Source organism: Giraffa tippelskirchi, chromosome 1, assembly GCF_054371585.1.
Source record: "Giraffa tippelskirchi isolate mGirTip1 chromosome 1, T2T-mGirTip1v1.2.pri, whole genome shotgun sequence".
In the NCBI taxonomy this organism is placed as follows: domain Eukaryota; kingdom Metazoa; phylum Chordata; class Mammalia; order Artiodactyla; family Giraffidae; genus Giraffa; species Giraffa tippelskirchi.
Window position 1 is genome coordinate 172,427,672 of NC_137275.1, and position 27,240 is coordinate 172,454,911.

The 27,240-nt window shown below is 44.3% G+C and overlaps 1 protein-coding gene across 2 annotated transcripts; it reads left to right on the top strand.

The window, feature by feature from the left end:
* Window positions 1-27,150, top strand: PSAT1 (phosphoserine aminotransferase 1). 2 transcript variants are annotated; one of them, XM_081506142.1, is made up of 9 exons: window positions 1-158; window positions 4,344-4,404; window positions 5,365-5,434; window positions 7,989-8,194; window positions 9,161-9,333; window positions 10,875-11,044; window positions 16,949-17,077; window positions 24,965-25,102; window positions 26,003-27,150. In XM_081506142.1, exons 1-9 carry the CDS (start codon window positions 99-101, stop codon window positions 26,106-26,108), a joined length of 1,113 nt encoding a protein of 370 aa, XP_081362268.1. In that variant the 5' UTR covers window positions 1-98; the 3' UTR covers window positions 26,109-27,150. The 2 variants fall into 2 exon arrangements, with proteins under 2 accessions (XP_081362268.1, XP_081362269.1); XM_081506143.1 differs by lacking the exon at window positions 24,965-25,102.
* The last annotated feature ends 90 nt before the right edge of the window (window positions 27,151-27,240 follow it).

A 27,240-nucleotide genomic window follows, 5' to 3' on the forward strand; every position in this document is an offset into this window, starting at 1 on the left:
GGAACTGGAAGAGAGCTGAGAGTCCTCGCCAGCCGAAAACTTGAGCTGCCCAATCGATAGATCCTCTCCAGCTGACTCGCTGTCCCTGCAGCAGCACCATGGACTCCCTGATGCCGGTGATCAACTTCGGACCCGGGCCTGCCAAGCTGCCGCGCTCCGTAAGTCCCAGGGAGCGCGCGCCAGGGCTGCGCTCCCGGCGGGCGCAGGCGCGTTGGTGGCTGTGAAGCCCAGCGTGGGGAGCTCGGATCCCCTCTCCCCTCCCCGAGCCCCTGAATACTCTGCACGAGTGTGCATGCCCAGTTCAGGATATGTCGCGGGTGGGCCTTTGGAAGAATACTTTGGAGAAGGAAACTTGTTGAAGCTTGCTTGCTCAGCTGCCCCTGGCACCGGCTACCGGTGCGCCGCGTGCTGAGTTCGGCCGGCCGGGGACCTGCTGGCTCGCTGCACAACATACCTGCAGACTCAGGCTCTGTGCCTTCAACTGGGTCGGACTAGGGGTGCGGGGGGAAAGAAAAAGCTCTCAACTGTGCTTTCGCCTTGCCCGGCAGTGCTGCTAGACAGGCAGTATTGAGTGGATGCGTGAATGGACATGGGGAATGAATAGTGAATGCTGCTGCTGCTAAGTCGCTTCAGTCGTGTCCGCCTCTGTGCGACCCCATAGACGGCAGCCCACCAGGAGCCTCCGTCCCTGGGATTCTCCCGGCAAGAACACTGGAGTGGGTTGCCATTTCTTTCTCCAATGCATGAAAGTGAAAAGTGAAAGTGAAGTCGCTCAGTCGTGTCCGACTCTTAGCGACCCCCTGGACTGCAGCCCACCAGGCCCCTCCGTCCATGGGATTTTCCAGGCAAGAGTACTGGAGTGGGGTGCCATTGCCTGGGGATCGTGTTAATTGGAGCGAAGTGTAAACTAGAGGCCGGTGCAAAACCCCTCGGGAGCAGTGCTGGCTTCAGCTAGCACTTGGAAACGTTGCTTTTCAAAAATATAAGTTTAAAAGACTTCAGTCCAGCCCAGCTTTTCCCTCTTTGCCTCTTAGAGACTCCACCCGTCCCTAAAGCTGTTTTTCTCTGCTCTGTTTCACGCTTAGATTTCCGGCCCCCCACCCCCACCCCGTACTGGCGTGTACCCTAAAGGCATTCTAATATTCAAACTCTGGTAGGCACTGGGCAGCTAGCCCAGTTCGCTTCATTTTGTTCTGGAGCAAATGAATGGCTGAATTCTCCCCCGGGCCATTACCAGACCTTTCAAGTGCAAGTGTAGCTCACTCTCTGCCTTCCCAGCCCCCAGCCGGGTTCCAGCTCCTTCCCTAACCTTCAGTACCCACTCTCCCCACCCCCATCCCCCTCCCCACCCCGCAGCTGTTGAGGAGGCCTAGTCTCTAATGTTCCTTGGACGCGTTGACCAGCTGCCCCTGCTGTTACATTTTGCTTTTTTCTAACCGGGACAACTCTGATAATATGTTGTAGCAACATGGGACATAGCCAAGTGCTTTTCAATTATCTATTGTTGAACTGAGTGGAAATATCCCTGGACAGAGCCTTCTCTGTGTTGTCCTAAGAAGAGAGAATTTTTATAATTTTATACAGGAAAGAACATTGTGCTTTTCTCAGTGCTCATAGTAGCTGAGAGGGCTTACTTTTTTCTTAGTTATTGCAGTCTGTTTTAGGTGCGATTCCCTGTCATAAATATGCAGACATTTCTGCTACTCTCACTGGTTTTCCCCTTCATGTTTTGGAGTCTTTTGCATATTTGTTTCCTGTGTAATTTGTTCTGCATTTATTATAAAGATACTTGTTATCAGTAATACAATTACTTATTATTTATTTTCCTGGAGGATTTATGACTTTATATGTGCTCTCTAACCTGGGAGGGGGCAGCTGTTTCTATTTATGTGTTTTCTTGAGTTAGTTGAATTATAAAGATTAGAGAAGTTTTGCAAACTTTTTTTGACTGTAACCATAATGAAAAATACATTTCACGAAGTGAGCAAGTACCTGCACATAATTCAGACAAAAAGTTTATGAAGTATTTAGCCTGATGACTACAACATACACAATTTATATTCTTTTCTGCTTTGATCTATTCTAGTTTATTAAAAAAATATTGGTTGTGATCCACAAAATTATTGCATCCTTCAATTTGAAAAAAAATAAACGTCACTTGATTAGAGGGGTATGGTTTTTGGGTAGAAGTCTTTAAAACTTTTTATAATGATTTTGGTTATAAACCTTTGTAGGTGTTTCTTCAGAGAATACTATCTGTAAGAGGAAAGGAGTCTGAAAAGGAGTTCAAGGATGACTCTGTCACAGATGTTTGTTTATACCAAAGAAAAGGATTCACTATAAGTTTGTTTGATCAGCCAGTGCTAATGTGTCCAACAAAAACGATGACAAATTCTTGAGCCTCCTTTTTTTTGTCTAATTCTATATCACTGAAATGTTTTTTCATAGAAGTTGCAATCTAGTTTAGGTTATGTTTTATGAGATCTTTAGCCGGTATATTTTAAGGCAATCTCCTTTGATGGCAGGATGCTTCTACAAAGGGTTTGTCTCACCTATTTTGTATACATTTTTAGAGCTTTTCTTTCTGATATTTTTACTTTATGGCAGTTCACTCATACTTAAAGGTAGAGAGGGAATAATATAATGAAATTTATGAACCCAGACAAGATTTAACAATTAAGGACATTTTGCCAATCTTGTTTCAGCACTCCCTCCCCTATAACTTCTATCTCCCCTTCTGCTTCTGGATAAATTTTAAGCTGGTTCCAAATATTATGTCATTTCACTCCTGTAAACACTGCAGCATGCGTCTCTAATAAGGGCTTTCTATTCTTCTTACTGAAACGTGCATGAAATATATAGACAAAATAAGTACATATATGTGTGTGTGTGTGTGCATGCTAAGTCGCTTCGGTCATGTCCAACTCTTTGAGACTCCATGGACTGTAATCTGCCAGGTTCCTCTGCCCATGGAATTCCCCAGGCCAGAATACTGGAGTGGATTGCCATTCCGTTCTCCAGGGAATGTTCCCCAACCCAGGGATCAAACCCGCATCTTCTGTATTGGCAGGCAGATTCTTTACCATCTGAGTCACCTGGGAGGCCCATATAAAAGTGTGTGTGTGTATGTGTGTGTGTGTGTGTGTGTAAATGAAATAGGTGTTTTCCTTTTCAGTGTGGAGTAATTTGCCTTTGGGAAAAATAACAGTGAGGCACCTCTCTAGCAAGTGAGCTGTGTATTTGGAGGCAGTGGGTGGAGAATGAGCTTTGCCCTTCCCCCCCTTTTCTGGCACTGGAGGACTGGCCATAAGATGGGTCCCACCTGTCCAGTTGCTCTTGTGAGGCAGAACATGCTTATGGGATTGCAGTGATCTTACAAGATGGGTCAAAGGGCTGGACAGGGACATACAGTTAAGTTCTTTTGGAGACTCAGCTGAGATTCCTCACCTGTATACTGGGGATGAGAATGTCACCTTCAGCGCTGTTGTTGAGGGGACGATCAGTACCCCCGTGGGTATATGTGTGCATGCTAAGTCACTTCAGTCGTGCCTGACTGTGCAACCCTATGGACTGTAGCCTGTCAGGTTCCTCTGTCCATGAGATTCTCCAGGCAAGAATATTGGAGTGGGTCTCCTCCTCCAGGGGATCTTCCCGACCCAGGGATTGAACCCGTGCTTCTTACATCTCCTGCCTTGGCAGGCAGGTTCTTCACCTCTAGCGCCACCTGGGAAGCATCCCAGCCTAATCTTAATTAACAGCAAGTGCTTCCTACTTCCTGCCCAACCCACCCATCCCAGTAGACCAAAAAGATGGAAAATTGAGTTATCAGTTTAATTTGGGCATAAATCATTTTTTGTTGTCCTCTATACCCAGAACTTTTTGTGCTTTTGCTTTCAGAGAGTGGCAAATGCAGTTGTGAGAGTTGCAAATGCAATTGTGAAGGGGACATTTTCTAGGGAATCAGATTTTTCCCAAAGTTTTTCTTTAACTGATATTGACAAGTAAAGAATTGTTATTAGAAAACAAGTATAGAAAACTTCCTACTTGATTTTTATTTTACCTTCAAGTGAGTTTTTATCTCTAAATTTGTGCCTTTGGAAAAACTGTATCTTAGAATTGGTCACATTGCATGATTTCATACTCAACTTGAGTGTAAGTTGCATCATTGGGGTTCTGTGGGAACAGGCAGAGAAAGGGGATTGGCTGTGGCAGGGACAGATGCTTCCTCACAGAGCCAGTGGGTGGAGCTTCTCTTCGCCCCTCCTCTTTTGCAGTTTGTGTGTCCAGAGAGAGATGTGCATAGCATACTGAAATCATCTTATTTTCTTTTATTTTTTCTCTAGGTAATGTTAGAGATGCAAAAAGAATTATTAGACTACAAAGGAATTGGGATTAGTGTTCTTGGTAAGATTTACTTTTGGATGTTGTGAATGTCCAGGATTTAAAGGGAACTAACTAAAATGCATCATCAAGCCTAGAATTTCTACTGGGTCTTCTTGTAGGCGTTTGTAGATAAATTTTTAAATTTTAATAACTTCCGTGGCGTGTTTGATAAAAGCAATTTTGAAATCAACATAAATGCTGGTGAGGGGTTTATACATGTCAGCTTATTGTTTTATAATTGGTTTTTGCTATACATAGGATCTGAGATCAAAAGATCCTGTGCATTTAATAACAGTGCCCAAACATTTGTAATATTAACATTCTTTTTACATTTTTTTGCTGTTCTTAAACATGAACTCATTGAATGTATAGAAGTACATAAGCCTTTTTTGGAAGATCTTGCATGTTAATAATTCCATTGTTTCTCTCCCCTGTTATTATGAAAGATGACCTTTGAGTTCTAAAATGTACCTCTTTAAAAATTTTAATTTTCTTTTTCTTTTTTGGTAGTTCCAGAGGCTACAGAGTATTAAGAGATCATAGGATTAACTTTGTGTGCTATTACTATTAAATTTTGTTCCTTAATTTGAATTAAGTGACATGTACTTACATTTCTATGAAGGCACAGCACAGTATGGCATTTTGTGCTGTTGTCCTAAAGGGCAGCCTTTGCAAACAATTCCTGTTTGTAAGAAAGTGATGAGAAATCTGAGACTGAAGAATAAATTAGCAAATGGCTGAGTCAGTGACTGTCACCACTTGAAAAAAGTCTTTCTGCTGTGACAATAAAGTTAAAATGTTTGCAGTTTGAAAATCAATTTGGATTTTCTCTTAAAATGTGTGGTCCATCATTTGTATGCAAAATAACTGACATTTCCCTTGATTATTTTATTTGCAAATTTTGTAGTTACATCTTCAGTAACTTTTGTTCCTTTGGTTTTGAACTGGAATTTTTTTTCTTGTTTATTTTTCCTTCCACAGAAATGAGCCACAGGTCATCAGATTTCTCTAAGATTATCAATAACACAGAGAACCTTGTACGGGAATTGTTGTAAGTATAAAATTTTAAAGACAAAGTTGTGTTATTCTTGTTTGGTAATCCATATACCTGGGTGTGTGTTTCATTAGTACATCCTGCTCTGTGTTCAGAATATTTCATTCTTAAAAGTCATCTTTTTAAGATTCTTTTAAAAGATCTTTTTAAAGATTCTCCCAGATTCACTAGATCAGTACATAATGCTTTTTATTTGATCCTTTTCCTGCATTTGTGTGTTTTATTTTGATTTTATGTGGTTTTTCCAAAGATTTGAAATCATTATATCTGGGAAAGATTTTTCAGCACTGTGGAAGTTAAATTGGATTAGAAGGGATTTAAATGACAAGTGGTCAACTTTGTCAGCATAATTAATTATAATTTAGTGCACTGGCTTTTAAATTATGGGCCTCATACAATCTGTCAGAATCACCTCTTGGGAGAAATATTAAAAATTTCAAGTGCTGGGCCCCACCCAGACTTGTCAAATCACAGCCTCTTTAGAAACTTCATTCTTAACAGACTCTTTGGGCAATTTTAAGGGTTATGAACTCTAGGAACTGCTCCTCAAATGAACTCTCTTAGTTATCGGCACTGCTTTTCTTACCTAGAAGAAACTATATTCTTAAATAGATTGCTGCTTTAAGCTACAGTTTTATGCATTACACATTCACATAGACATACAAATATGGTCACCTTGAAAACAAAATGCTTGTTTGTTTTCTACTCACAACACTAGTGCATGTTCATGGTGGGAAGCTTAGGCAAAAAACTCTCACATTTAACTGAAATTGTCCATAACCCCACCAGTCAGGAATAATCATTGTTAAAGTTTTAGGGCCCATCCTTGCATTATTTCATTAACAAAATTGGATTTGTACTAATTGTGTGATAACTTTCTCTTTAAATTGCCTTAATAAAATGCCTCAGATGGGGCAGGCTTAGTGACATTTTCTGAGGAGTGTTAGAAGCCCGTGCACATGCACGTCAGAGGCAGTCATCATCTGTTTGACTAAGCATGCGGGGCTGCCTGCTGGGTCCTCATTATGTTCATGGAGCAATCCTGTCCTTCATGAATGCTTGGAATGTTGGCCCGAGAGATGTGCCATTTGACCCACAGAGCTGTGAGCCTCTCCAGCCTGGACTTCTGGCTCAATGTATGGGCCAATCCCTTTGGACCCCTGTGCATAGACCTCTGGTGTCCTTCCATCCAGTTCTTGGCCTTGTTAACTGCATCCGAATAACATAAACCTGGAACCCTGCTTTGGGCTGCTGTCCTCCCAGCTGCTGAGAACCTGATGGTTAGAGCCTCCCAAGGCCTGTCTGCGTGCTCTGCTATTCTCCGGAGCCCTGGAGATAGGCAGGCACGGCTCAGAACCAGATGCATGCACACCACCCCACCTGCTGGCGAGCCCAAGACCCTCTCACATTGCCCAGCTCTTTGCTGCTTTCCTTAAGCCTCTTTTCTGGAGCTCTGTCGCCTAGCCGTTTGCCTTCTGCATGACCTGTTCCTAAGCTCTGACATTGCTCAAAAGCTTGGGTCCAGTTTCCATGGCCTGTGGTTATCCCAATCATCATCTTAATTTTCCATGCTGGAATCAAATCATTTTGCTCTTAATCTCAATATATATGGGGTAGGTGAAACATGCTTAGGTCTAAAGGGTTATGGAAGATCCTTCTCCACTCTTCACCTGGTTCATAGCATGGACCAGCTCATATATATCTTTATGACTTTTGGTTGCAAGTAAGAAACCCAACTCTTGGCCTAAGCAAAATAAATAAATAAATAAATAAATAAATAAATGTATTACTTCATAGGACAGAAAAGTTCAGGAGCTCACATGATGTAAGGAAGATCTTTTCCTCTGTCTCCTGAATCTGCTTTTTTATGTGTTGGCTTTATCAGATGACCACCAGTGGTTGCAGATTTAGCTCCTACAAGTTCTTTCCCTCAATAGAAACAGCTTCTCTTTTCTAGAAGTTTGGATCCAAGATTTCAGAACCAAACCTCACTGGCCAGCGTGGGTCACGTGCTCATCCCCTGGAGCTGGGATTGGGCACCCTTGAACCAGCTGGACTGAGATTGGTAGCCAGTGCTTCCCTAAAGGAACAGTAGGGTGTTAGTAAGATTCTGTCGAAACAGTAACCATAGGCTTTCAACATGAAAAGTGAGTGAAAGTGTTAGTTGCTCAGTAATGTCCGACTCTTTGCAACCCCATGCACTGTACCCTGCCAGGCTCCCCTTCCATGAAATTCTCCAGGCAAGAATACTCGAGTGGGTAGCCATTCCCTTGTCCAGAGGATCTTCCCAACCCAGGGATCAAACCCAGGTCTCCTGCATCGCAGGCAGATTCTTTACCATCTGAGCCACCGGGGAAGCCCAGACTTCCACTGTGGGGCCCGATAAATATCTGTGCAAGAAACTGAGTAGATAAATGACTGATTTGGGGAAGGCAGAAGTGGGGCTTTACCATTGCTCTTACAGTGTGTCCACCCCAGGGTAAAGTGCTGGAAGAGCATCACTCATTCTCAATCTTTGACCCTGCTTACTGTCACCTCTGCTTCTGCCCAGAGCCATTCCAGACAACTACAAAGTGATTTTTGTACAAGGAGGTGGGTGTGGCCAGTTTAGTGCTGTCCCCTTAAACCTGATTGGCCTGAAAGCAAGAAGATGTGCTGACTACGTGGTGACAGGATCCTGGTCAGCTAAGGCTGCAGAAGAAGCCAAGAAGTTTGGAACTGTGAATATCGTCCACCCCAAACTTGGGAGTTACACGAGTAAGTGCTGGTAGCTGAGCTGGTCTGTGAAATACTGGCCAGTGGGTGATCCCTCCTTAGCTAGCAGGTTACCCCTGCCCTGGGCAATTCTTTCTTCCCCTGTTTGATACCATTTAGATTGGCTGCCTGTTCTTGTTAAGATTACTAACTGGCTGCTGCAGAAAGAGTATTCCTAGGCTGTTGTGTGCATGCCTGCTCAGTGGCTTCAGTTGTGTCCAACTCTTTGCAACCCCATGGACTATAGCCCACCAGGCTCTTCTGTCTATGGAATTCTCCTGACAAGAATACTGGAGTGGGTTGCCATTTCCTTCTCCACCTGGGCTGCTAACTTAGTTGCAAAACCCAAGGGTTGGGTTGGCTTTAATTATGGCTTAATCAAGGGCCCCCTGTTACAATGAGGGGATCTCTCCTGGTCCTGGTGTCTCTGTCTCCTCCAGTCAGGAAAGCTGCCCCCTCCTTTTTAGCTGTAGCTGCTGTAGCTGCTCCTTGCCTTATATTCTCCCAAGTTTCAATGCCTCTGCTCAAACATTCCTAGTAATAGTCTCATGTCTCCTGTGTCCCATTCCAAATCAGTCAAATGGCCTTGCCTGAGTTGCATTCTACCTTCAGGGCTGTGGGTAAAATTGGTTCTACTGGAATCACATGAGCTGAGAGTGAGGGAGACTGGCACCCAAAGGACACTGTCAGTGGACCTAGGATGTTGGATGCTGGGTGTCAAGGAAAAACCCAAACACCTACCACGTCATTCTTGAAGATTATTTGCCCCCAGTAAAAGAGTGAGATGGAGCATCCTTTTAGGATGTTGGTGGTGATTGTAATGCTACATGAATAGGATGCCTTTCACTTGTGAATGCTCTGGGATCGGTCTTCCCCTGCTCGGCGAGGGGTGTCACACTTGGTGGACTCCTGTCTCCCTAAGGGAAGAGGGGAGGAAACTTGGAGTCCCTAACGTGTCCCCTGTGATAGAAATTCCAGATCCGAGCACCTGGACCCTCAACCCAGATGCCTCCTATGTGTATTACTGCGCCAACGAGACTGTGCACGGAGTGGAGTTTGACTTTATCCCTGATGTCAAGGGAGCAGTGCTGGTCTGCGACATGTCCTCAAACTTCCTGTCTAGGCCAGTGGATGTTTCCAAGGTAAAGTGTGAAAGAAGCCTGGGTCAGGGGGAACCCAGTGTCTTGGTTTTTCTAAGGACATTTCAACATATACTAGGACAGGGAAAGGCCGACCTTGGTTGTCAGAATATTTACATCCAGACATTCACAGCCCTTTGTTGACAGTTGCCTCACAGGGTCATACTTGAGTCCTTGGGGAATTCACCTTCCTCTGAGAGTGGCTTTTAGAAATTTTTTTCATTGACACCTTGGGAATTGCTTGCTGTTGTCAAGGGAAGGTATGCATTATCCAAACTTGGGGGGCTATGAAGGAGCCCTGCCTTACCTCATTACCCACCCCAGCACCAAGAGCATCCATAGGACATGGGATTCCCAAGTGGCTCTCCAGGGTGGGCAGTGGGAGAGGCACCCACAGTTGCACAACATGGGGGGCAGGGGTTAGGAGGGTGATATCTGTAAGGAAGTTAAAACAAACTAAGTGGTAGTGTGCCTTTAAAAAAAAAATTCTGGTAAAATATACTTATTATAAAATTGACCATTTTAACAATTTTTAAGCATACAGTTCAGTGGCATTAAGTACATATACATGATTGTACAATCCACATCACCATCCATCTCCAGGACTTTTTCTTTCCACTGAAACTCTGTCCCCATTAAACAATAACCCCAGTCCTTCCTCCCCCTAGTCACTGGCAACCACCATTCTATATATATATATATATATGTATGTATGTATATTTTAGTCTCTGTGAACTTGACTGGTCTAGATAACCTCACATCAGTGGAGTCATGGAATATTTGTCCTTTCACGTCTAGCTTGTTTTCACTGAGCATAATGTTCTCAGTGTTCACCCTTGTGGTAGCATGTCAGAACTTCATTTCTTTTTAGGCTAAGTGATATTCTGTTGTGTAAATATATATATCTTGTTTACAGCCTACTTTTTATTTTCACTTACCATACACTGGCAATTCTAAACAATGTCAGTTGTAAAAACCTCGTCCTGTTGGGCCAGGCTATCCCCCTCCTTCCATTTGGGGTGCTACTGAATTTTCCTAAAGGTTTCATGGGAAGACATGGAAGAGGGTTCTGTATCTTACATGGAAATTGTCCCAAAGTACCTTAAAACATCTCTTTTTCTGAATTTTTTTCTCTCTTGGGCAGCTTGTCTCATTTCTCAGTGTCTTCTGATTGTCCCTTTATACAAATATAAATAGATTAAAAAATTGGCTTCTTTAGATTACCAAGGACAGCAGCCTTATTTTAAAGATGGGCTTGGATGTAGAAAAGAGATTTAATAGAATGAATAGGAATAGATACAAGGTTTTCACAGTTGTGGGCTTGGGCTGGCCTCTTCCTGGGGAGAAGGACCCGGCAGATTCGTAATCTGCAGGCTCTAAACTCACAAGTATTGATTTGCTGTCCAGATAGAGATTCCTTTAGAAAAGGGAATTTGCTCTGAACAGGATTAAAATAGAGTTACTTCCTCATAAAAACTATGTTTTAGAAAGAGATGGGGGAATTTGACATACATTTATGAAAGAGCAGGTTTTCTCTTTGGCAGTTTGGTGTAATTTTTGCTGGTGCCCAGAAGAATGTTGGCTCTGCAGGGGTCACGGTGGTGATTGTCCGAGATGACCTGCTGGGGTTTGCCCTCAAAGAGTGTCCCTCGGTCCTGGATTACAAAGTGCAGGCTGGAAATAACTCCCTGTACAACACACCTCCCTGTTTCAGGTAACTCCAGGGTGTGGCTTGGGGTCCAGGGAAGGAAGGGGTCTCAGTATTTCCCAGTAATACTAGGTGACTTTCTGAAGCTGGACATGATTCCGTGAACTGGTAACCTAATCGCCCAGATGTCCTTCAGGATTCTCTGCCCAGGTCACCTCTTCCTCATCCTCCTCTGTGCGCTGTCTGATCAGCTTTCCTTGCCTTTCTTTTTTGGGGTGTTTCTGTTTGGTCTTGGTAGCCTTGGTGGTTCACCATTAGCCCAAAAGCTTTCTGCACATGAAGTGTCATGCCTGCATCTCAAACAAGCAGTGCAACTTTAGAGAAGAACTTTCAAAGGCTGGGCTACCTGCCTTTTTCATTCCCTTGCTGGGCCTGCTTGAAGCCCACTGCTTGGCATTGAACACACTGGCTGGAACAAACACTTCTCTTTTTCACCCAGTCTGCAGGGGTCCTGTAAGCCTGGCTTCCTGTTAATCCTAGTCAGAGTCTGCATTATAGCACTTTTGGGGAGAGTAAGGCTATCCCACCTTATGGCCTTTTAACTCTCATACTCAGGTAGTTGGTGAAAAATCTTTGTGACACCTAGGATTTAGCCTGATAAGTTTTATTACTAACAATCTGTGTGAGCTTAGGCAAGTTGCTTAATCTATCTGTGCATCTGGTGTCTCCAAGAGTAATTAGTTGCTGATGAGGACTGGATGATTAAAATATGTGTCTAAAATGTGCTTGGGGGCTTCCTTCGTAGCTGTCAGTAAAGTATCTGCTTGCGATGCAGGAGACCTGGGTTTGATCCCTGTGTCGGGAAGATCCCCTGGAGAAGGACATGGCAACCCACTCCAGCATTCTTGCCTGGAGAATCCCATGGACAGAGGAACCTGTAGTGACTAAACCTCTACCGCCAAAATGTGCTTAGTGAATGCCTGGCTCTCAGTGGCTTATAAATGTTAATGCTGTATTATTATTTACCAGCAAGGATAAGAGCCAGAGTTTATAGATTATCTTATCTTTCCAAGGCATCTATGATGTAAAATAGTGATGTGTATGACCCTCTTAATCTCCCAAGCACCCTAGGAGGTAGGTTCTCTAATTGTTTTTCCCATTTTGCAAGTGAAGAAGCCAAAGCCATGCTTCTAGGAAGTGGCATGGGTTTGAACCCAGGTGGTCTGACTTGAAAGCCTGGATAAGTACACCCAGTGCCTTCATGCGGTTCACCAGCAAAATGACCAGTGTGGGTTTGTGTTGGAAGGATCCCATCTCTGGAGGATAGATGGCTGTTGGAGTCCAGCTCTTTGAAGTTTTTCAGTGCTGGTGGATGTTCTCATAACAGAGCACATGAAGAGGGGATCGGGCCAGTGCAGGCCTCGGCTACGTGGGGCCCGGGGCTTTGTTAGAGGTCTCCCTCCGAGGTGCTGCCTGTGGGAAAGACACTTCTCCCATATAATTTACCACAGGAAGAAAAGAGCTTTTTCCACAGCTGGAATGCTGATGGAGATTGTTGCTGGTTTTCTGCGTGGCTCATGTAGGCTGCAGCAGCTCTTCACTCTGTCCCTTGCTTCCCTCAGGGAACGGAGGTGTCTGGTATTTTCTCCCGGTCACCTGTCAATCCCACTCTGTCTCACTCCGGTTGAAAGTGCTTCTGAAGTGCCTGGTGGGCATGGTGGGGCAGGGCTGAACCTGTCTTGCCCGCCTGTCTTGTCTCTGGGGTTTCTGGTAGTGGAAAAACCAGTGACCACTGGCCAGCTGGGAAAGGAGCCCTGCTGTGCCGAGCAGTGCAGGACAGTTGGGTCCCCTGGGGAAGGGGCTCCAGAGCCAGGCCACACCGTGGCAGGAGGTGCTGGGAGGCATTCAATCCTTACCTGGTAGAGCAAGCAGCCAGGGTCTGGTCTTGGGCATGTGAGTCTTTCAGGCAGAGGCAGAGACCACCGAGGCTCTTGGAGCAAAAAGGTGTGAGGAGCCGGGAAAGCCCTGGCCCTGGATGTGCCCTGAAGGCCGGCAGTTCTGGTTAGAGCACAGACTGGGGGATCAGGATGAATTGTCTTACCCTCTGGCACCTTCTCTATGTGAGTGAGTGACCTCAAAGTCATGTTTTTAAAAAATGTGATGAATATGTTAAAATGCAGCCTGTTGATATTAAAAGTCAGCAGAAATAGTGAGTTAGCAGGTGAGGCTGTCTAATGGGAAATAAAAATGTCTGGAGTCAGCCCTGGTGGAGGCACTGAGAGAAACTCCTCCTTGAGTGACTCATGGAGGGTCATTCCCCTGCCAGCGCCTGTGCAGGCCTCCGCCTCAGGCCTTGACCAGTCAGGTATGCAGGGTCAACCTGGTCACCAGGGGGTAGGGGCACAGGGTGGGGGAGGGCAGACGCTCCCTGCCTGGTGCCTTTCTGCCTAAGGAGGGAGCTGAGCCAGACACACAGACACAAGGAGAAAAAGAGCAAGGTTTCTTCTCTAGACAGATCAGGATAGTGAAAACTGAGACCATCTCAGGGCGGGACTGATACTAATATTTGATCAGAATTGCATATAGCTGATTCACTTTGTTGTACAACAGAAACTAACACAACACTGTAAAGCAGTTACACACCAATTAAAAAAAAGAGAGAATCATATAAATGTGGAGGTCAAAAGAGATTGGGTTAAATATATTCTGACCCAGGACACCCCTTGGTGTCTTGGATTCTTTTACTCTAAAAGAAGAGAAAAGGAAAAACAGTAAACATCCGTGTGATTGAGCAGTTACCTTCAATATATGACTTGAAAAACTAAGATTTCATTTGGTGTATTTTTAAGATTAGAAAATTGTAGCTCTCTCAGTGAGAACAAGCATCGAATAGAGAGAAGAGGATTTGTGCGTGACACCCTCCCCAGGCCTGGCTGTGAGCTGATAAGGCACCAGAACAGTTCAGAACTTTGTATCACGTGAAAGTCCTTGAAAATGTCCCAAGTTAAAACAGAAGCTCTTTTTTTTTCTAATAAAATTAGAGCCAAGTGACCAGAGGCCCTGGGCAGTTTGTTTGAACTGAGCTGGACAACTGGCCTTCACATAATTGCCTGTAACCCTGAGCAGTGAATTGGGGTGGAATAAAGGACCATGTGGGGATTCTGTTTAACACTAAGCCCAGTTTGTGGACAAGCAAACAGATTCCTAAACTTCCCTTCTAACCCTATAAGGCAGATTTACTTCCCATGACTAACGGAACCTGTAAGTATAAATTTGTTTTATCTATAGTATGAAGTAAAGTAGCTAACGAGAAACAAAATATTCCCCATTAACCCAGGCCATCCTTCTTATCAGAATGGGAGTGTGGGCCTGCCCAGGAGGCTTAGTCCTTCAGAACAGCCAGGAAGAGTTTCCAGGGCTTTCTGGGATGCTTTTCTAATCCCTAGTGCCCCAAAAGAATTTTGTATTGCTTAAAAAAGTTAACACAAGCTCTTGGCAAAGATTTCTGAGGCTAAACTACTGTTAACTGCTTGCTGTGCAGGGCAGATGCAAATAGAGCCATATATTCAATTATGCAAATGACATGTTACCATACAGGCTGCTCTGTGAATTCTTTTTCCACCTAGCAATGTAACTATGAACACGGCCGTGTCAGTACAAATGCCTGCCTTTTTTTCCCCTTTGAATTGCTGTGTGATATTCCAGAGAATGGATCTGCTGTGATTTATAGAGTCATTTAACGCACAGGCTTAGACACTGTGTGAAAAGAAAGTGAAAGTGTTAGTCCCTCAGTGGTGTCCAACTCTGCAACCCCATGGACTGACTGTAGCTCCCCAGGCGCCTCTATCCATGGATTTCTCCAGGCAAGAATATTGGAGTGGGTTGCCATTCCCTTCTCCAGGGGATCTTCCCAACCCAGAGATCAAACCTGGGTTTCCTGCATTGCAGTTGTCTTCTCTACCGTCTGAGCCACCAGGGAAGACCCAAGCTGGTGGCATTTTAGAATTGAAGACAATACATCAGTTAAAAGTGATACCCTGGTTAGTGCGGAGAATGGAGACCGAGTTGCAGGGCTGCATAAGCATCTTAGGACCCCTGTGTTTTGAAGATTTTGGATGGTATGGGAGTGGAAGCGTGTGTTAGCTATGCATTAGAGGTTCTGGTTGAGTCATGAGGCCAGACATCCTTCCACTTCTGAGGCATCTGGTCTCCAGGAGAACCCGCTTCTTTCCAAGCCATCAGCCTTACACTGAGGCTTTGTAGACGGAGGCTAAGGGTGCTAGTCTAGGCGGCTTGTAAACGGGTGGGTTCTCTGCTGATTGTGCTGCTCAGATCTCATTAGGATTAGCCAGGAGCTTGGGCAATGAGTCTGGGTATGGGGCTGAGTCACACACCAAGAGGGAAGTGTGAGGGGGCTGAGGTCTGGCTGGGACCATGGACCTGGTCTGAGCCTTTGCTGCAGCTGTGATTTGATGACTGAAATAGCGGCTTGGGAACCCTGGGAAAACAGCTGCAGTGAGAAGTCAAGCTCAGTCTCCAAAATGTACTGTTGAACAGGCAGCACTCACAGGTGACTCTGCTGGGATCATGTGGCAGGGTGGGTTTCTGTGGTTCCTGGGGGAATGAGCAGTTTGGGGTTAGATGGAAATTCTAGAGCATCTTAGAGAAAAGTGGGAGAATACCTTATCTGAACACACATATCCACATCCACACACATGTGTGAGCTCTTATGCCCCTGCAGCAGCTGCTCTTGGCACCTATGTCTGAGCTGTGGTGCCAGCCTGACTGCCCCACTGGCAGGTGAGATAGTGATTGAGGGTCTGGAGACCCTTTGTTATTGTGAAAAGAGCTGGGGCTTTGGAATCAGACCAGCTGTGGTTGGAATCCTGCTTTATCAGCTACTTGTTGGATGTAAAAATCATGCAGACTCAAGCTCTCTGAGCCTGTTTCCTCATCTGTAAAATAAGATAATGTCAGCTCTGGCCTCAGATTTTTTTTGATCAGTAAAAGAGAGAGCAGCTAAAAGAGCGCCTAGCCTGCTGAATGTTGCTTTCCTCCCCTTGCTTTCTTTTTTCTCCTCTACCATTCTGATTTCTCAGTCTTTATCCAGAGAGCTTCAGCTGAGGCTGTAAACACCCTGATTTCTGCTTTGAGCTCCCTCCTCTATGGCCCTGGACACCATTTCTCATTCCTTCCAGGGCCATCTGGGGAGCCCGCTGGGGAAGCTTCCGGAGGAGCCATTGCATGGTTCTGGGTACAGGCCATTCTCTGCCCAGTGCCCCTGGGCAGCCCCACATTGGCTTCTGCTACCTTCTGGGGGTAGAAATACCAGAGTTCTCCAGCCACCTGAAGGCAATGAAGGAGCCAGTCAGTATCTTGGGCTTCCCTGGGACAAGCTTCTTGTGTTAAGAGTGTCTTCCCCTCCCCACCCTGTCACAGTGTTAATAAACGAGGCAGCGGGGGGGGGGGGGTCCCCACCCTAGACCTTCACTGGACATGGACACCCAGCAACTAAGTCTACACAAATTCCTCTGGGGAACCTTTGTCTCCCCTCGTAGAGAGGGCATAGCTGGCCTTCTCCATATGCCCAGCTTGAGCTGTGTCTTTCCCACAGAAGACCTCTGTTCCTGCCCTGTGGGCTTTCAGTGAGGTGCACATGGAGCCCTCAGCACCATTTTGTTTTTCATTTTTTGGTTGTGCCATGTGCCCTGTGGGATCTTAGTTCTCCAACCAGGGAGCCAGCCTGCCCTCCCTGGATTGGAAGCTCGGAGGCTTAACCACTGGACCACCAGGGAAGTCCCTTCAGTGGTTTTTTTTTTTCTTTTTAAAGAAATTTTTTCTCTTTTAAAAATAATTTGTCTAACGGTGTCTTTAAGTCTGTCTTAATACAGCTTCAGTTTGCTCAGATGTCTTGTCATTTGTGAAAGCTGATTTAAATGGATGTATGTATTTTTTTATTCTTTATTTTAGCATCTATGTCATGGGCTTGGTCCTGGAGTGGATTAAGAACAACGGTGGGGCAGCAGCCATGGAGAAGCTTAGCTCCATCAAATCGCAAATGATTTATGATATTATTGATAATTCGCAAGGATTCTATGTGTAAGTGGATGGTTTTTATCTCACATTTTGCCTCTTGTGAATTGAAAAATGTGTTCATGCTGTGTTGATTTTGGAACATGGATGCAGCCGTCTTTCTGTGAGACATTGAAGTCCCCAGGAGCATGAGGCACATGAGTTTTCCCTCCTGCATCTCCACCCCAGGAATACCGGGCTTTGGGACCTGTCTCCCACTGGTGGTGAAATTGCTCACACTGCACACCCCTCTCTCCCCACCACCTCTTCTGTATGTCCCTGAGGACAAAATGTGAACATGCTAGAAGCTCTCAGCTTTGTCTCAGGACTCCACTGGAGACCCTTGGTATAAGCACCCACTCCTGACCTCTCTGGGATATCTACCCTTTTAGAAAAGTTGACTCTTTCCCCTTACAGAACAAACTCTCCAGTCCCAGGCCTGTAGTCAGTGAATGGAATTGGCTCTGGTATAGTTGACTCCTAGTTAAATGTCTTTGTGATAGTTGATTCATGAACATGTGTTGACCCCTGGACCAGTGCCAGAAAACCTATGGGCCTTGTATTGATCTCTTAGGGATGCTAGAGCAAAAGTACCACTAACTTGGTGGCTTAAAACAAGAGAAATTTATTTTCAGTTATCGGGAGTCCAGGAGTTTAAAGTCAAGCTGTCAGCAAGGCTTTGCTCCCTGTAGAGACTCCCGAGAAGAGTCCATTCCTGGCCTCTTCCAGCTTCTGGGGGCTTTGGGCATTCCTGCCTCACCCCAGTCTCTGCCTCTGCTTCATGTGGCCTTCTCCTTCCTTGTGTGTCTTCTCTTCTCTCACAAGGTGGTCATTGGATATAGGACCTACTCAGATAATCCAGGATGATTTATCTCATCTAGAGATCCTTAGCTTCATTGCACCAGCAAAGATCCTTTTTTTTTCTTTTGCAGTAATTACTTTAATATTTGGCTGTCTCGGGTCTTAATTGCAGCATGTGGAATCTAGTTCTCCGACCAGGGATTGAACCCTGGCCCCCTGCGTTGGGAGCACAGAGTCCCAGCCACTGGACCACCAGGAAAGTCCCGATCCTTTTTCTTACTAGGTCACATTCACAGGTGAATGCGGAGGTGAGCACATGGATAAACCTTTGCACAGGCCACCATTCAACCCCCTACAACAGGCCTCTCACCAAAATGCCACATATAAAGTACCTACTATAGTGCCTGGTACACAAAGAACTTAACAGGTGATGCTTTCATTTGCTTTCCCTTCCTTCAAGGTGGGGACATCTGTGGGAGGATCTGACTTTATAGTGTGTATGCACGCCCATTTCTACACACATATGCCTAGATACTCTCATTGACCAAGCCAGGACCCCCTTCTGAGTGGTCTTTACTTTTCGGAGTTCAGACTGTTGTAACAAAAACATCTAGCTGACAATAACAAAGGAATTTTCGCTCTCTTTTGAGAACTCAGTGGGCCACATAAGACAAAAAGAAAAAAAGATGCCTCAAACCTGACTTAGAGTTGTATATTTTACCCAGGACTTGCTAACACATCTCCATAACCAACCATGGGTGAGGGGTAGGGGTATACTTTTGGGGCAGCCATAACTGCTGCTGTCATCTCTGCCCTTAACTGATTGCCTGCTCCTATGAGTTCTTGGCCTGCAGCCACAAGCCCTCAGGGAGTCCAGCTTGGCTGAATGACTTAACCTTTGAGGTCCTCTTCCATATGCCATCTGGGGTGCAGGGATTTCCCACTATGCATTTCTGCCTTCTCTGTGGTTCTGTGGCTTGGCCCTTGGGAATCTTCCATTTTAGATCCTGATGTGTGAGAGGGGAAGCCAGAGTACTCCAACAGCACTTACTAGAGCCATTTTAACATGAGTGATTGGCAACAGATGGTCCAAGGAATTCATAGCCAAGGGCTAAATGATGAGTCATGAGCTGAGGACAGGAGGATACTGCTTTGCCTGGAGGAGAAGGGAGGGCTTTTAGATGAGCTTCAGCCTTGGGCAGGAGTAGAATTAGGCAGAGAAGAAGGCAGAAGTTCTTCTATAAATTTTTAAGAAGGCAAAGAATGGCCCCTATAAAGCCCTGAGGGAAGAAAGTAGTATGTTTGGAGAGCAGAGAGTGGGCTGCCTAGAGGGCATGGCTTGTGCTGGGATTGGAAAGAGAGTGTGGAAAGGTCTGAAGACATGTTTAATTCATTAGTTCATTTACCCATTTGTCTGTTTACCCATCCACCCACCCTCCATCTACCCATTCAGCTACCATCCACTTACCCATCCAGTCATCTGCCCATCCATCCATCCATCCATCCACCCCTGCAGTAAATGGTGCCTGAGCACTCCTCTGGGCTAGCCTGGTTTTAGGCTCTGGTGTTACCAAGAAGAATCAGTCTCCTTTCATGGCTTCCTAAGAGTGCACAGAATATGAATGTGAGTGAGAGCACATGGCAGTTATTGTGAAGGGGAGACCAAGTTTTCTGTTAGCGTTTGACTTCATGTATTTCTTGGGAAATGTATCGGCACAAAATGGGAGAACAGAAAGAATGGTGATGCCCCCGGAAGAAATCCAGGGCATTAGAAAGAAAATAAAGTATAGAAGGAACACAAAAAGTCCCAGAAATTCTTCCCCCAACTTGAGATCCTTTAACTACCGTCACCCCCGGCATCTTCCAGAAGGCAGCCCGCCAAAGCCAACGTGGCAGGTGGGTTGTCTCCTGGGCAATCTGATCACTTTCCCATGCAAAACTCCTCATTCACTTATGAACAGTCTTTTGAGCCCTAACTTACATCCTCTTCTGAATAGACCACTTTCTGGGAACTCCCATTCACCCCTGGGCCGCCTGCCCAGAAAATGTCACCCTGGCTCATGGAATTCCTGTGGAACCTTGTTACCATAGTCAGGAGCACACTTTGCTCCCCCTCACCCCTATTCAGCAGTTGGACACTCATGAGCTGTCTCTGTGTGCATCTGGATTTTCAGGAAATTCTTTGCTATGGAAATATGGCCCCGAAGGGGAGGTGAGCAGTTTCTAAGAGGAATACCAAGGAACCTAGAGTTGGAATTTAGCATTTACCATCACTTTCGCTCCTTATTTTTGTCCCCCCTTTGGTGCCCTCCTGCCCGGTAAGGCAGCCCCTTTATGGAACACAGTTTTGGGCAGTTTGCTGGGGGTTGGACCAGCTCTGCCACTGTTCCTGGCCGGGTACTCAGAGACTTGAGAGGGCCGCTACTGAAGTCCCTGTTCATTCTATAGCCTGACCACCCACAGTTGCTGGCTGGCTGTGAGTTGAGCCCATGTGGACAGTGTAGCATCTTGGCCTTAGAAGCCCCGCATTGCCACTTACTAGCCTGTGGCCTTGGGTAGGTGTCCTGACTGCTCTAGACTCAGTTTCCTCATCTGTACAATGGACATAAGTCCATAGAATATTATGACCATCATGAGGGTTAAATGAAAATGCATATGAATCAAGAGTATATAATGGAGGGGATTAAGGGCTCTTGCTCTGGGTCATTTGTGTAAAGCATGAGAAACCCTACTTGGTAGATAGGGAGCATTCCTGAAAACTAGCTCTTAGTATTATTTATGGTTATTATGGAAAGCACCTCAGATGTTCCTGACACATAATGTTTGATATGTATTGATACTAATTTTTTAGAATTTATTTGTTTTAATTGAAGGATAATTACTTTACAGTACTGTGATGGTTTTTTGCCATACATCAATATGAATTGGACATAGGCATACATGTGTCCCCTCCATCTTGAAACCACTCCCCCACCCACCTCCCTCCCCACCCCATCCCTCCAGGTTGTGAGAGAGCACTGGCTTTGGGTGCCCTGCGTCATATATCAAATTAAAATGTTTTAGATATTAACTTTAACATGCTAAAGATGTCCAAGTGGTAGAATCCATTTCAGATCAGAGGTCACCTTTTCTCATCAACTTCCTATGGGAACCAGGCCTTAGGAAAGAGGGAAGTACCTGATGGGTCCAGTGACAACCCGAAAATAAAGCAGGCAGAGCTCTTGGTGTTTTACAGATATTAATACATTTTATTGTTGTCACTTCCTTGTGAGCAGACAGTGTTTTACAGCAGCATAGACAGGTTAGGGTCAGGTGCGAAGGGCAGGTGGGATCAGACAGGGTCTGAACGTGGGGAGAGTTGGTGGGGCTGGTTTCAGAGCCTTTAACTACCACACTAAGGAAACCACAGAAATCACAGATGATGGGGCTTTCTATTCAAAATGAAGGGCGCAGTGGAAAAGATTAGAAATGATTATGTTCAGAATTGTGAGTGGTTACATCGAAATGTATAAAAGTCAATTACTTTCCCAAATTCCAGAGATAACAATAAAAAATAAGGAAAGATCCCATTCACAATAATCACAAACATTAGTAAATATTAGTTAGTTCAGTGTTTAACTAGGAAAGTTAGTGCAAGAGGATAGCTGAAAAATGTTTAACATATGTGAACATTAGTAAAATGTAATGTTAGCATATGATCTATTAAAATACAAAGCTACTGGCAGAGGGAAAGACAGATAACTGGAAAAGTTCAGAAACTTTTGTTTACTTGAGAAATCCATTTTGGTTTTTTTTGTTATTTATTTTTTCGCCACATGTGGGATCTTAGTTCCCTGAACAGGGATTGACTCCACACCTCCTGCATTGGAAGCGGGAAGTCCTAACTACTGGACCACCTGAGAAGTCCCTGCATTTTAAATTAGACAAAAAAAACATGTTTTCAATTGATTGAAGCATTGATAATTCATTTAAACAAAAATTAGAGTTATATATTTTCATCATGCCATACATAAATTCTAATCAATCAAAAAGATGTAAATGCATTGAAATGCAAGACATACTTATAAAATGCAGGAAAGAATTTCTGTTTACATATAGAGTGTACAGAGGCTTTCCAAAATAAGCCATAAAACTCAAAAGCCATAAAGTAAAAGACACTTAATTACATGAAAAATTTGAAACTTTGCTACAGTTCAAGACATCATAAACAAGACAACGTGATGGCTATGAGAGAAATTTGGTAGCATATAACTTGTAAGGGTTACTTTTGCTATAGGGAAGAACCCACAAATTAAAAAGGATAAACCCAAACAAACAAACAAACAAACAAAACAAACCCGGCAGGAGGTGGTCTCTAACTGTATGAGCAAACAACTGGGAAGAAACAGCTGGCTAATAGATGAAAGGGGTTAATTTCTTTAGGAAATGCAGATTAAAACCATGAGGTGTTTTCCTTCTGATCAACAGAAATGCTAAAGATTGATAACAGCTGGTGTTGGCAAGGGACCACACTTTGGTTATGTCAAGTGTAAATGTGTTCAATTTTGGAGTGAGGTTGCAACACCCATCAAAGTTTGCAACTCTTGCACTTTGACCAAAGACTTACCTTAGGCACCTGCCCTCTGCCAGTACTCTGCCTGGCATGGAAGTGTGCACAAAATCAGGTGCCCACAAGTCCAATGTGGAATGCTTACATAACGCCGAAAATCTGGAGTCAACCCAGGTGTCCTTCGGGAGGGGTCTGATGAAGGAAATTAGGGTCCATCAATAGTTTGGGGTGGGGCTTGCCAGGCACCCAGTACCCTATTTGCTATGAGAACTTGCTGGGGTCCCCAAGGCTTGATGGACACGGCTCTCTGCCACACTCCGTTCCTTCCCCTCACCCTGTCCTAACCCCTCCCTTATACTTTCCTCTGAAACCTTTCAACCTTCTCTGGGCAGAATTACTTGCTCAGCTCTGTGCTTCCACAGGGCTTGTTCCGTGGAATTTTAATTCCCTACATAGCCGTCTTGCTAGGTTGGGAGCAACTAATTCCCCTTAATCTTATTTCTTCTTTCCCTCAGCCCCACATCAGAGACACTGTCGGGCACTGTGCAGGTATCTGCTGCATGCTAATTTAATCTCCAGTTTCTAGGTTTTATGACATTGTTGCTGTTATGGTACCATCTACTTTCACAGTAGGATGAGTAAATTTGTGGGGGAGGACTGTAAATACAGATTTGTATTTACAGATTTGTAAATCCAGGTTCTTAATTCTTCCCCCTTTTAATATTTTTTATCCTTAAACCACATGTCCTTTTTGTTGCTCCAGCTCTATAATTGGACCCTCGCATGAGGAGCCTGAGGCAGCAGAATATCAAAGGAGGTAGACACTAAAATTTTAATTTAAATGTCAACCAGGAAACCTACTACCTGTGAAAAGGTGGGGGCCAGAATTCAGGCTCAAAGCCTATTACCAGAGACCTGATTTCCCTTCTTGGGTCTCTTTTGTCTGTTAAAGTGGACTTGACTCCTGTTAACTTTAACAAGAACTGTGTGTGTGCCCTCAGGGTGAGCATAGCTATTAATAGGGGGCTTCCTCACACTGCTTTTATTTGCTGTTTAATTTTAATGAATCCCACCCTGTAGAAATGGAAGGATAAAACAGGATGCGCTTGAGAAGATGGGGAAAGAGAGTTATGACATATTTTCCCTTGTATTTCAGAGTAGCATGTCAGCTCTCCTGTTTGTCTCATTTGGTTGTCAATGAAAAATAATTTTCGCTTGCTTGCTTTCCAAATCAGAAACTGAAGTCAAATACGAACCTATCCTAGATGAAATTTGACTCATTCATTTTTCAGAGTCTGTGTGAGCCCCGTGCAAGGTGCTGGGAATAAAAAGTCAAATTTATTTGATTTTAATAGATACTTATATAGCATTGAATGTGATCCAGGCACTTTCTAAATTATATCTGTTGTCTGCTTTTTCATCACACACAGAAAACTTCAAGACTGACTTAAAACCACAGCCATTTTCATTGCTCAGGATTCTTTTCTGTCAGCAGGTTGAGCTGAGCTCAGCTGGGTGGTTTCTTCTGCTGGTCTCATCTGAGATCACTTATTCAACCAAAGTCATCTGGTGGTTCACCTGAAGTCGAAAATGGCCATGCTCACCTGTCTGGGTGCTGGCTGTTGGCTGGGGCTGTTGTTTCCTGCAGGCTAGCTTGGGCTTGTTTACATAGCAGCAATGTTTGAGGAAGACAGGAATAGAAGCTGCATGTGCCTTGGCTTGGAAGTTGCATGGCCTCATTTCTGTTGCAGTGTCTCTCTTTTTAACAAATTATATTTATTTATTTTAATTGGAGGATAATTACTTTACAATATTGTGATAGTTTTTGCCATACAACAGTGTGAATCAGCCATAGGTATGCACGTGTCCCTTCCATCCTGAACCTTCCTACCCGCCCTAACCCTCCAGATTGTCTCTTGGTCAAAGCAAATCCTCAAGGCCAGCCCAGATTCAAAAGCTGTGAACACTAGGCCCCACCTCTTGCTGGGAAGGCTACAGAGAATTTGTGGCCATTTTCAAATGTACCACAGAAATTCTCTGCACATACTTTGTTGTTTAGTTCTCACATCAGAGAGGTACGACAGGGAGAGTCAGCAAGTTTCAAAGTCACATGGTTTGGGACAGTACAGTGTTGTAAGTGCTTTGAAAGTTGCTGCTCATTATTTTTAAATCTTACAGCCACTATTCGGACCAACTTTTTCTTCTCTGCAGCCTTGTAGAGAAAGGGTCATTCATGTTGCTCTGTGGCTGCCATGTGTTGGAAGCTTCATATATGTTGTATCATTGAACTGTCAAAACTTGTCTGACATGGTGATTTTATTAATATTCCCAATATTTGGATGAGGAAACTGAGGCTCTTGGAAATTAAGTACAGGTTGTATAAGAGAACGCTACCTCCCTTTTCCCAATGCAAAAGTGGTCTCCTTAAGTAAATGATAAATGTCCCAGGGCAGATTTTTAACCTCTTGTTTGCATCTAGAAAATGGACTTTTAAAAATTTTCTGTTGACTTGTTAAAGTTGTACATTGCAGAAAATTATCTGCAACAATAAACGTGTTTTTCAGATGTCCAGTGGAGCCCCAGAATAGAAGCAAGATGAATATTCCGTTCCGCATTGGCAACACCAAAGGCGACGATGCTTTAGAAAAAAGATTTCTTGACAAAGCTCTTGAACTCAATATGATCTCCTTGAAAGGGCATAGGTGAGTACATGTCACATCCAGAAGCTTGTCAGAGAATTGGTATAGTTTTCAGATGCAGTGAAAGTGTTAGTTTCTAAGTCATGTTGGACTCTTTGTGACCCCATGGACTGTAGCCCGCCAGGTTCCTCTGTCCATGGAATTCTCCAGGCAAGAATACTGGAGTGGGTAGTCACTCCCTTCTCCAGGGGATCTTCCCGACCCAGGGATCGAACCCATGTCTCCTGCATTGGCAGGCGAGTTGTTTACTGTCTGAGCCACCAGGGAAGCCCCTTCAGATGCAGGGTAAAACACATCCAGGAACCTGCCCAGCTTGAAGTTGCAGTTACTGTAACTAGTTGAAAAAGACCAGTTATTACGAGATAATCTTCCTGTTGCTTTTAGAACCCTTGGCATGATTTCTCAGCTGAGAGCATGATGGAGCCCCATCTTCTAGGAGCTTTGGTCAAAATTACCTTTGAGGCTCTCTGCTGTGACAGCTCAGAGTTTGCCATCCCATCCATGGTGCAACTGGCACAACCCTGTCCAATGTAAGAAAGAGCCACTATTGCTCCCGCTGGACATCAGAAAGAGTAGTTAATCCTTCAGGCTCCATGAAAAATGTATGTCCTCACACACAAGAGTACCTGCCAGCTCCCTGCCCCCTGTACAGCATGCTTGTCGAAGAGTTGAGTTAACCTTGGTCACATGTGAGCATGACGCTCACTGTGTTGGGAAGAATTTCTAAGGACTGAGGTGGGTGTCTGAAGCTCTTGGCCTCCTATGGGTATTCTCAGATGAGAAGCTGGACACGATGATCTCAGGTGCCATGACTCTTAAAGGAGTGGGTGACTGGAAGGAGGGTGGTCTTGACGTTAAACCAGATGCTCCTGTTCTTAATGGCTGCATCTGTGGTTCTTCCAGGTCTGTGGGAGGCATCCGAGTCTCTCTGTACAATGCTGTCACTGTTGAAGACGTCCAGAAGCTGGCAGCCTTCATGAAGAATTTTTTGGAGATGCACCAGCTATGAGTGCATCCTGACCAGTATATACTCTGCCCTTGAACAATGAACGAAACTGAAAGTCCCTTGGGAATGGTTACAAGAATATTAACAAATATGGCATTTTCTCGAGTGATATGATAGATTTTTCTTTTTTAGAGAAAAACAGCAACACATCTGCAGCTCTGCCAAACTGTTGGGACTTAATCTTAATTCTGACTTTAACTGGAAGCCTTTAAAAAAATCTTCCCTTTCATTTTTCTTAAAACTCTTAACTAATATTGTCTTCGTTGCTACTCTTTCTGCTTAGATCTCAGATTCAAAGCTGCCTGTGGCTTTAATAATGCAAATTGGCAGGTTATTATTTTTAGAAACACAAACAGAATGGAGGGTAGGTGGGGTCCCCTGGGTGCTGAATTTTGATCCTTTGCAAGATGACAGCAGTAGGGGTCTCCTGGGGTTCTGCAGCTATTAATTTAAGTCACCACCGTCCATGCGGTGAGTGTTTAGGAGTTCAGACTAAAAGGCAAACTGGAAATCTTTCCTTAAACCGTTATTCTCATAAAGAGATGAAAGTGACATACTGTATGTTTATATAACAAGGTCTGTTTTTTAATACTAAATAGTTTATATCTTTGTACACTTATGTTTTCTAATAATTCAGTTCGTGTGGGTATATGTTCAGACTTTGAGAATTTGATAGGATCCTTAACCTTGTGCATTGAAGTGTTATGCTTTCCATGGTTGTCTTCCTCCCCTACTCCTTCCTTTTAAAGCTACTTCACAAGGTTTGGAAGCTTCCTGATTTCACTTTCCATTCCTCTCAGTGGGTAGAAGAAAGGTTGGTTGGTTGGTTGGTCATTTCTTTGTTTTTCAGTTATGCTATTAAACTAAAAATCTCTGTTAAACTCTTCTTTCATTTGTTCACATGACTGTTCTCTTTATGGTGTTTGGCCAACGATGCTGTGAGTTTGGGAAGATCTTTGCTGAAGACTCTCTTCCCCTGTTATTCATCCATTGTCAGTGTTTTATGTTGACTATATGAAGGACATTAAAGTCCTAAAACATCTAAGTCTTTGTCAGTGAATTTCTTTACCTGCTTTTTAGACAGATTGTTCTTTTAAAAACTTTCTGTTGGGAAAACTTGAGTCTAAAAATAGCA

Excerpts from the sequence above, each read along its gene's own strand:
- PSAT1 (XM_081506142.1), top strand. The coding sequence starts at position 99 with ATGGACTCCCTGATGCCGGTGATCAACTTCGGACCCGGGCCTGCCAAG. Across the intron at positions 5,435-7,988 it reads AACCTTGTACGGGAATTGTT|AGCCATTCCAGACAACTACA; the intron begins GTAAGTATAAAA and ends GCTTCTGCCCAG. Across the intron at positions 25,103-26,002 it reads ATCTCCTTGAAAGGGCATAG|GTCTGTGGGAGGCATCCGAG; the intron begins GTGAGTACATGT and ends TGGTTCTTCCAG.